At 37.3% G+C, this 11,035-nt stretch overlaps 1 protein-coding gene across 2 annotated transcripts; it reads left to right on the forward strand.

Moving 5' to 3' along the window:
* The first annotated feature begins 543 nt into the window (after positions 1-543).
* Positions 544-7,765, forward strand: LOC147849919 (nucleolar complex-associated protein 2-like). Of its 2 annotated transcripts, none has more exons than XM_087337120.1 (14): positions 544-715; positions 1,186-1,243; positions 1,338-1,464; positions 1,597-1,657; positions 1,783-1,883; positions 2,259-2,327; positions 2,477-2,977; positions 3,072-3,374; positions 4,645-4,974; positions 5,553-5,759; positions 5,993-6,082; positions 6,550-6,644; positions 6,960-7,073; positions 7,290-7,765. In XM_087337120.1, the coding sequence occupies exons 1-14, from the start codon at positions 595-597 to the stop codon at positions 7,636-7,638; spliced, it is 2,526 nt and encodes an 841-aa protein (XP_087193246.1). In that variant the 5' UTR covers positions 544-594; the 3' UTR covers positions 7,639-7,765. The 2 variants fall into 2 exon arrangements, with proteins under 2 accessions (XP_087193246.1, XP_087193247.1); XM_087337121.1 differs by having other exon boundaries at positions 1,195-1,243.
* The last annotated feature ends 3,270 nt before the right edge of the window (positions 7,766-11,035 follow it).

The following is an 11,035-nucleotide window of genomic DNA, read 5'->3' on the forward strand; positions in this document are numbered from 1 at the left end:
GGGTGGGCACTTGACTAGGCAGGTGGCAAGCAAGCAGAGAAGGGAAGGGGTAGTTCTAGAATTAGGGTGAACCCAGAGAGGGGCATGCCTAGGGAGTGACTGTGCAAGGAGGCAAGCAAGCAGGGAAGGGAAGGGAAGGGAAGGGGTAGTTCTAGAATTAGGGTAAACTCAGAGCAGGAGGCAAGCAAGCAGGGAAGGGAAGGGAATGGGTAGTTCTAGAATTAGGGTAAACTCAGAGCAGGAGGCAAGCAAGCAGGGAAGGGAAGGGAAGGGGTAGTTCTAGAATTAGGGTAAACCCAGAGAGGGGCATGCCTGGGCACTAATTGGGCAGGAGGCAAGCAAGCAGAGAAGGGAAGGGGTAGTTCTAGAATTAGGGTAAACTCAGAGAGGGGCATGCGTGGAAAGCAAGCAGAGAAGGGAAGGGGTAGTTCTAGAATTAGGGTAAACCCATGCAATCACCCCTTAATACCAAACGATGTCTAAAACCCCGATTTCCTGCAGACCTTTCTTTCTATCTCTCTCTCTCTGTCGTCCCGTGTTTTTTTTTTCTTCCTTCATATTTTCTCTGCTCTGTTTCTTCTCTGATCCGTGGAGATGGGCAAAATCGCAAAGAGCGCGAAGAAGTTTGTGAAGAAGCACCTCAAGTCTACCATAGAAAAGAGGCGCAAGCTCAAGCCCATGAAACAAGCATTCAAGAAGAAGAATTCATTTTCAGGTATGCATAAATATACATATGTATGTCGACATATGCACTTGCTTAATATAAAGCATTTTTGAAGAATTAATTTTCAGCTGTGCTTATAGACATACACACACACGCACACACATAATAGGGTAATCATTCTCAATTGAAAAAACAGAAGTGCGCAGAGTTACACTCGCATATGGCCGTGCTCAAAAATGCAATAAAAAAATCTTTTTCTACTCAGCATTATGTAAATAGGGTTTATGCTGTTTAGGGTATTTAAGCGGATTTAAGGTGTTTTAGTTTTTATTCTTCATTTTTTAGTGTACGGTTTACGGCTTATAATTTAGTTTGTTCTGGGTTCTAGAGTTTAGACTTAATGCGTTCTTTGCGATAGTTTTAGGTTAGACATAGGGGTATTTTTTTTCTGGGTTTGTAAAATATTTAAGGTCTAGGGAAGCTATTTATATTATACATGAACTCATTTTGGTTTTGCATAGGTAAATCAGGAAGGAAGAAAGTCGATGAAAGTGGTTTCAGCCAAGAGGCTGCGAAGAAGTAATAAACGTTCACATATTTAATGTAATAAAGATATTTGTCATTCCATCCTGACTTGGTTGTATTAAAACTTAGAATATCTCTGTTTTGGCAGGGAAATCAAAGACATGAGTGTCGATGAATTTCTGGATGGTGAATTCTTAGATGATAGCCATGAAGAAAGTGATTCACTCTCGCAAGATGAAGGTGACAGTGATCAAGAAGAAAACTTAGCTACCGAGGTAACTTCGCTCACTTTCAGTCTTTCTTTCCCTGTTTTCTTTCAGGGCCTTTTTTAACTACAATAGGTGCTTGAATAACAATCTGAACAAAGTACCATGAAAGGAACATATAATCTTTTAAATGTAAAACAGGATGGAGAAGAAGATTTTCTGGATGTTACACCTGCTGAGCTTCAAAACGAAACTTCAGAAGGTATGGCATTTATCTTTTTGTCTCCATAATAATCTGCATGTTTAAGTTTGTATCATTATGTTCATCTCTTTGATTTGAATAAGCCCCAACAAAATGCAAGATATTCATCAGTTGATTGTGGTTAGATGATGATGAAGAAGAAGACTCGCCCTTGCAATCTCAAAACAAGTCACTTGTTTCTGAAGTGGACAAGCACAAAAAACAACTACAACTACTGAAACAGAAGGTATGTTAGAGCTAAAAATTTGGATGATTAATCATCTGTATCAACCAACTTTGAATTGCCTTGACAAGCAGCATGCTTGTCTGAATAATAGAAACCGTTAGACCCTCTTGAACAACTTCAGGTGTAGCCTATTCTGTTGTTCCCTTTGCAAATTTTAATGATAATGAAAGTTCTATAGCCGGTAAAATATCTTGATTCTTGTGGTTAATGCAAGTCCATTTTTTGTATTGCATTCCCTCTTTCTCCTGGGCATTATAAATATTGGTTCTTTTTAGATACTTCAGATGTTTCTGGCACATTTACTTTATGGTTATATGCTATTTATCTAGAATTCCCCTTTAATTGTGCAACTTGCATTGTTTTTGTTTCCAACAGGATCCAGAGTTTTTCAAGTTTCTGGAGGAGCATGACAAAGAACTGCTAGATTTTGAAGATGATGAAATGGTGATTTTTTAACTTTCCATTTCAGTTTTCCAGCTCTGTAATAATTCAAAGTTTTTTTCCGATGTATTATTTTTGGAACTCCTTGCCAGATAGTTTATGTGCTTTTTCAACCTTTTTCATTATTGATGAATAATTTTCTATTTTATCAGGAAGAAGAAAGTAGTGGAAAAGCAGATATGTCTTCTGAGAAAGATCAAGAAGCACCTGTGTCGTGTCTGACTACTTCACTTATAGAATCTTGGTGTACATTAGTCAAGGAAAAAAATCATGTGGGAGCCCTTTGTAACCTTTTAAAAGCATATCGTACAGCTTGCCATTATGGTGATGGAGAAGAGGATGAATTTGCAAACAAGTATAATATATCTAGTAGTCATGTTTTCAACAAGGTTATGTTTTTCACCCTATCCGAGGTAGATGGTATCTTCCGAAAGATGCTCGGCATCGATACAAAAGAAACATCTCATTTTGATGCTGAAAAGTGTGCTCGGTGGAAAAAATTTGAGCCTCTCGTGAAGTCTTATCTCGGGAATACACTTCACATCTTGACTCAAATGACCGATAATCAAATGATTTCTTTCACTTTAAAGAGATTGAAGGCATCCACTTCTTTCATGGGGGCACTACCGAGATTCGCACGCAAATATCTCAAAGTACCATTAATTTATTACCCTATGATCTGTTTTCCTTATTAACATTTTGAAATGAAGTAAACAAATTGATGCCTGACGTTACTCCTTTTGTAAGGTTGCTCTTCATTTTTGGGGGAGAGGAGAAGGATCTGTCTCATTGGTTGCTTTCATGTTTATTCGAGAGATGTGTTTACTCATGGGAACCGATCATTTGGATGCATGTCTCAAGGGTATATATAAAGAATTTTCAGCGAATTCCAAATTTGTCAGTGCGGCCGCAATTCCGCGGATTCGCTTTATGATCAATTGTGTGGTAGAATTATATGGGATTGATCTTGCTGCATCTTATCAACAAGCATTCATGTTTATAAGGCAACTAGCTATTGTTTTGAGAAATGCGCTGACTATGAAAACAAAGGTATGTGACAAACTTCCTGTCTATTGATTAATAAAATATTTATCCCTGTGTTCGTCGAAGTTCTATTCTTCTTTTTTTTTGTCACATTCCATTAAATGGTTGTGCTTTACTGGACCTATTTGATGACTAAAAGTATTTTCTGTAGGTTTGATGGAACCTTCAGTAATATTCAGTACGATGTGAATTGTAATGAAATTGAGATTGATTAGCCACTTACAAACCAGACTGTAGAAAATTCGTATCCTCTCTTATTAGCTCCCTAATGTGAGGAAACTTGAACACAACGTTGACCAATGAAAATGAGAATGAAGGTTAAATGATGAATATGTGCTTGCAAGCTACAAAAAGCTCATATTGTTCAATGTTAGGATTGGTTAGTTTGAACATGAAAATTGAAAAAAGAAGGTAGAGAGTAGAAATCTGAATAACAAAGTAAGTGATTCTATGGAGCCAGTTTAATAAATGTCTTATTAGATATTCAATGCATGTAAACATGGTGTGAGAGAGTGAGAGAGAAAGATATAGGAGGTTTAGATGGATAGTTAGATAGATTGATCTTCCTAGGTATGAATAGCCACCATTAAAAAATAATACATAGGTAGGGCCATTAATGACCTTGGGGATAAATATGGCCTACGCTTTGTCTATAGCATGGGTGGCTGTAACTCAGTTGGTAAGGTTGTCTGGCTAAGTCCAGAAAGTCATGCATTCATCACCTACATTTTGCAGTTGCATTTAGTAAAGTAGTATGTATATTGAGATGTGAACCCCGGTCCATGGGTCAGTAAAAATTGGCTCACCACTAGAGTATAGCCCTAATATAGATCATAGTTGAGTGGCTGTGTGAACTGGTTGGAGTCTGTAAGATTACTAGTTTGTAAAAATTGGCTCACCACTAGAGTATAGCCCTAATATAGATCATAGTTGAGTGGCTGTGTGAACTGGTTGGAGTCTGTAAGATTACTAGTTTGTAAAAATTGGCTCACCACTAGAGTATAGCCCTAATATAGATCATAGTTGAGTGGCTGTGTGAACTGGTTGGAGTCTGTAAGATTACTAGTTTAGTACACCAATGTGGCATGTACTTCAGGAGAAGTGATAACGTATGTCAAAAATGTGTGAAAGTACAAGGAGTTGAAGCCATGACCTTGAGTTGATATCCTATTAAATTACAACTAAAAGTAAGCCCATTATGATAAGGGAAGAGATATCTCTAATATGGAAAAGAATAGAGGTCTTGTTCTTGTTAAAATTTGGACTTTTGTTTCAGGAGTCATATACTAATGTTTACAACTGGCAATATGTCAACTGCCTGAAGCTTTGGGTGCACGTGCTTTGCACATATGCGGGCAAAAAGGATCTCCTTCCTCTTGTATATCCCGTGACACAAATAATTACTGGAGTGGCACAGCTAGTACCTACCACACGATATTTCCCTTTGCGAATGCATTGTGCCAAGCTGCTCAACAAGATTGCAAATGAAACTGGAACATTTATACCGGTTACAGGACTGCTTCTAGAAATGTTGGAGTTTAAAGAGTTGAACAAAGCGCCAACTGGAGGAGTGGGGCATTCAATCGATTTTAACTCTGTACTTAAGGTACTTATTTGTATCTCTTGCGTGAATGTGATCAATATAAACTTTTTCGTTTTTTATGTTGATCATGTTCTAGGATCTTTGTTTTCTCTCCATCTTGGGCTGGCCTATCTGAGATGTTCAGAAGACAGAAATGTTCAACTCATTTTTTAACCCACATAAGCTGATACTCATGGTCACATGAATAGGGTAACAAGTTAATACCTGCATATGTGGGAGATGTTCAGAAGGCAGAAATGTTCATCTCATTTTAGCCCATATAAGCTCATACCCATAGCCACATCACAAGCAAAAAGTTAAATGCTAGAATATATTGGGCCGTTGTATTCATTTCTTCCCTTGGCTCTCAAGATATGAAATCACTGTAGATGAAGTTGTTGGGTCTCATAGAGATATTAATCTATTATTTTTCATGGAGGAAATTGAGGCATAGGGGGATGGGAGTTGAGATCTTGACTTACAGCTTAAAGGGCATGGAAAGAGTACCAACCTTTTATTCATTCATGCAATGTTAATACAAAAATATGTTCATTTTTCTCAAGTATTTATAGTGGGAATATTGCATATTAATGAATCTGTAGGTCTCAAAAGCTTCTCTGAAGACACGTGCATTCCAAGATGAATGTGTTGCAGCATCTATTGAAGAATTTGCTGAGCATCTTGGGCAATGGAGCTATGCTATTGCTTTCCCAGAGCTAGCTTTGATTGCCCTTATTGGGCTTCGTCGTTTTGCAAAAGAAACCAAGGTCGACCGTTTCCGACGTCAAGTGAAGCAACTAGTTGATCATGTACTGTTTTGTCCTTTTTGCTTATAATGGGTATATGGGTGAAGTACATTATTATAACAAAACATAGCCCAGCAACATAAAAGTGAAACAAAATCCTAAGGTCATAATGACCTCATTACAATCTGCTTTCAGATATAGGTCTGGTAGCTGTTAATCTTGTACAATTTCATGGTGAACTGTAGTATTTTTTGAACTGTCTGGGAATTGATTTGTGGGTTTGGATATTGTTCCAGATTGAGCAGAACATCGACTATGTTTCAAGGAAGCGAAGCAGTGTCAATTTTTCTCCCAAGGATGCTCAATTGGTGGCAACTTTCTTGCAGGTTTGGATTCGGATTATAAGGGAAAAAACATCACATTGCCCCTAGGTTTTTGACAATGATCCCATTACTTGTCCCAAGTACAAAGTTAACTACTTGAGAGGGGCATTCTCATAATTTAAGTCATGCCCTTCCTGCATGGATCTAGGTCCTATTATTATATTCTAAAATTTGCAACTCCTAACAACATAAACTGACACATTCATTTTTGTAAATCTATAAAAATAAGATGAAAAAACAAAATAAACCTTTGGTAGTATGGAATTTACTATTAAAAAGAACTTTTGTTGTAATTTTGTAGGGTATTTTGGAGAATATCTGAAAAGTTAGGGGTATTTTGGTGTTAAGACTCCTTATAAGTGCATTTTTTCCTTCGCGAATAAAAAAACCTACCAATCTCTTTTGTTTTGTTTTGACCAAATTTTGTCTCGTAAATTTGTAGTAAACAATGACTTTTTGTTTTTGTTCAGGAGGAGAAGGTTGCAGGCATGAGTCCGCTATCAAAGTTTGTGAGTAGCCTGAGGCAGGGTGCCAAACAACGTCGTGCAAATATCCACACATCAAGGTAATTATATGTGTAAAAACATTAGTGTGCTTCAATAGACATTTTTAATGTCCACACATGGAGCAATATTATGAGTGTAAAACAGTCACTACAATATAGTGAAAGACATTATTAATATCCACACAGGAGGCCTATATATAGAATCTAGATGTTAAAAAGTAATTATGTCACTGCAACATACATTGATAATCTCCACATGTTGAGGAATAATTGTAAGTGTAGAACCTTGTCTATATTGTATTGCAATACATTGCTCCTTTTCATACAAGGTTTTAGAACAACTTTTGTTCAATATTGGCTTTTTGTCTTATGTAGCGTGGTGTTGAAAGAAAAGCAGTTGGAAGATACCTATTTGGCCGTTGAAGAGGAGGATGAAAAAACACCAAATGTCTTTAGTTCGGATTGGCTTCCTCCAAAGAAGGATAAAAAGTATACATTTAAACCTTTTCTTTTCACATCTTTTTGAATATTTTGTTAGATCATTGTTTGTTAGCGATTAAACAACATACAAGAGTCAGAAAATGAATATATATATATATAGCTTGAGCCTCATGGACGCATAGGCTTAATCTTGCATTAAATCCTTCCAAATGATCATGTTCAATTCATTCCTTAACGTAAAATTTTAAAATTTCTCTTTTGTAGTTCATCTCAAGAAGACAAAGATCAAGTGGCAAAGAATAGTAAAATGGGCGATGTTGAAGGTAATGAAAATTCAGATGCCGAAGATATTGTGGAAGAGCTTGAGATGTCTTCAGATGACGAAGATAAAGAAATGGTATCATCAAGTGATGTTGATAATGAAGATCAAGGAGTTCAGGTTAAACTGAAAGATAAAGGAAACAAACGGGGAAGCTCAAAACTCAGCTTGACAAAGAAACCAAAGAGATTGAATGGCGGTATCAGACCTCGGAATTCTCTTAGCGCTTCGCCTGGAGAAACTGGCATCCGCAAACCAAAGAAAAAGGGAAACAAATTCTCACAAAAAAAGTAGAACCTCACAAAAGTAACAAAGAAAAAAACGAATGTGACGTTTTAAGTAATGTATTTTGATATCTGAATGATTGAACAGAGATATCAATTCATTTTTGAAATGAGAGGTAATATTGCCAATTTATTTATTGATGCGGAGGTAGTATAGTTAATCTCATTCATTTGAATGGGATTGGAGGGAGAGGTTTATTGTGTTGGCAAGAGAGATGGTGTTCGAGCACAAATAATTTTAAAGAAGCGGCTAAGTAATTTTAGAAGCTCATGAAGGAAACTAACTTATTGTTTTGCCAGACTTAAATAAAAGAAGGTAGGATATCATCTTTGATAACAGTTGCTTGAATGGGTAGTGTAAAACCTACAATTCAAACCATGGCATGGCCTGCCTCATTTGAGGTTGTATTTGTATATCAGTGATTTGATATGTACTCTTTCTAATGGTGGTTGTCTTGCTATTTTGTATCTTGTGGAATCAAAAGTTTGATTTTAGCTTATGAGAGTACCTATAATTGAGTGCATGCACTAACCATTATGCATGGTAGTAATCTGCACAAATACTGCATTGCGAAATTAGTTGTTTATGCATACCATGCTAAGTTGAGATAAGTAATTGGTCTTCTCGGTCTCTTAGATGCGGTGATGATATAGAACTTGCGCAGAAACATGTGAATTAGGGACAGCTACATATGGTGTATGTCTTTCTTGTAGTGGGCATAAGACATTGTGCTAAATCACAATGTGAGCATTGCCTTGTAAATGTTACAAGAGACATGTAGAATGTTGGCAAATGATTGCCTAATGGATTCATGAGATTAATACAATGACATTCTTTTAAAGTTATAAACATCGTTTTGAAATTTACAGCTTTTATGGCTGTCTCAACAATCAATGCCTTGGATTTTGCAGGTTGATGTAAAAAAACTATTATTTTCATTTGAGATCATGCATTATAAAATGCTAAAGAAAAGAAGACTTTGCAACATTGATTCATGTTTCTCAACATGACACACGGGGTGAAAATAATAGCATTGTCTCTCTAATGAAAGAAGACATGATAAAATGGGGGTGTTGCTGATGATGGGTTATGATGATTGAATGGGGTGGTACAAATTGCAAAGACATGGGTCAATTGAGTCATTCCAAGCTGGCACGAGTATATGTCAACATAGAAAATCTTTATTTTCTGTAAGATCATGGTTTTAATCCCAAGGGTGTGTGTGGATGGTGGTTGAGAGAGACAAACGTTCTCTTTCTTGTGGATGGCAACTAGATGATGATGCCGTACAATCGAACTTTACCTAGGAGAGGAGGATATGGATAGATCTTCCTGATATGTGAGCATGTTTGTTCTCTCCGTTGAAAAGGTGAGTTAACAAGGCATTTTTATGTTTCTTTTATGACCCCCCCATCTTGGCGTCAATGCTACGAATGAGTAAAAATATCATCCAATCCGGACGTGTGAAGGAAATGACAATATGTGGCAAATAAGGAATGTATGGTTGGTTTCATTTGGTTTCAAGTGATGATTGAGAAGGGGTGGGTTTGTTTGGCTAATTTACATTTGTAGGCCTGTGATAGATGGATGGATGGCTTTACTACTACGTACTACTGTCTGTATAATACACACAACATACACAAATGCTCTCGGAGTCGGAACACAACCTACAAAAGCATCTTAATGCCCTAGATGACTTTTGTACACAACGAGGACTGGTAGTGAATCTAGCGAAAACTAAAGTCCTTATCTTTCATACATCGTCCCGAGTTAGGAGTAAATGTCACCTAATCCTCTCTTATAAACTAGTTGAGGTAGTTGGATCATATGTATACTTGGGAGTCACTTTTAGTGCTCACTCAGGAAAATTCTCGATGACCCAGGTAACCAAAAATAGGCTAACGAGAGGGTATGCATCCCTCTCATTCTTAGAGAGACAATGCCACTAGGCATACTTTCAAGAGCCACAGATTAAGGGATGGCTCTTCGACTCATTAGTGACCCCTTCCCTCAGGTATGCATTAGTAGTATGGGCTCCAAGTCTACCATCTTTCATGTGGACGCAATTAGAGAGACATTTGGTGACGATGTTATCACGTCAACTCAGATGCAAATCGACAGTACCACGTGACATTATTAGAGCAAAGTTTAGTATGCCCCTGATGTTAGTAGAAGCACAGTTTCAAGTGGTAGTTTTTATTCATCGGATACATAGCCAACCACAAGATAGGATATCTCGTCGAGCCTTTGAGGCATCCCGATCCCTACATGCGTCTAGAGACACTAGCTCTTGGTATAGCAATGTGGTGAGTTGGTTACTTGCAAACAGCATAGACATTAATAACCTACCCCCCTTAAGTACAACCATGGGACTGATCAAACTCTAATATCTCATGAAGACCGTAATAAAGTGATATGCCAAGAAATATGGCAAATTTACACTCGATATAAATGGATCACCTCACGAGAGCCACTCCCATCTAAAATGTTGTACTATAAGGAACATTTCTTGCACTTCTCTCAGTTAGGTTTTATTACACGACCAAGATATCTAGATACATTCTTATCAAATGCACTAAGGGTGGCCATTGGACAACTTAGGATATCATCTCACCAACTTGAGATTGAGAATGGTCGGGCTAATAGAGTCCCTAGAGAGGAAAGGCTATGTAGGTTGTGCCACATAGAGATAGAGGATGAGTATCACTTCACATGCAAGTGCCCAACTTATGCCGAGATATGAGTGGAATACCAAGATATATTAGGACCCTCTCCCACCCTCTCCAAACTATTAGATACCTCGTATATCTTAGAGCTAAAACAACATAGGGAGAATAAATTATAAAGTGTTAACCATAACCCTTTTACTAGTCATCAACTTGTAACTAGTGTAATTTTTCAGGAATAAGGGGAGACGATGAATGTAGATACACTTACGCCACTCAGCCTCTCTCTTGAGGAAGCAGAAATACAAAGAAAAACCAAACGCCCTCGGATGTTGGGCTTCAAAACAAGTCGACACGGAATAGAAATGATTAAGAAGATAAGGGAATGTGAACTACGTCGACTAGAAGCTATTGGTTGGGGTACCTTTTACATTGGGGCGACGGGCCACATCCACATCGAAACCCTTTGACCTCCTGCTTCTCTTCGAGAGACTTGTATGACATCATTTTCGTTGTAGAACATGTTTGTTATTTTACTAAAACGATTTAGCTTAAAACTCTATTTTTATTTTTATTTTTTACTTTCGATGAATGGGTAAATATTCCTTTTTTTTTTCCAAAAAAATAAATATCCTTTTTTTTTTTGTTGTAAACCATTTGTCTCATGGGGCCAATTTTGGCCTTAGAAGATGTTAATATATCTTTCTTTCTTTCTTTCTCTCCTTCTCTTTTCACCTCCA

Source organism: Azolla caroliniana, unplaced genomic scaffold (genome assembly GCF_043228905.1).
Source record: "Azolla caroliniana isolate FFs.n. ecotype wild unplaced genomic scaffold, voAzoCaro1.0.p SCAF_22, whole genome shotgun sequence".
Taxonomy (NCBI): domain Eukaryota; kingdom Viridiplantae; phylum Streptophyta; class Polypodiopsida; order Salviniales; family Salviniaceae; genus Azolla; species Azolla caroliniana.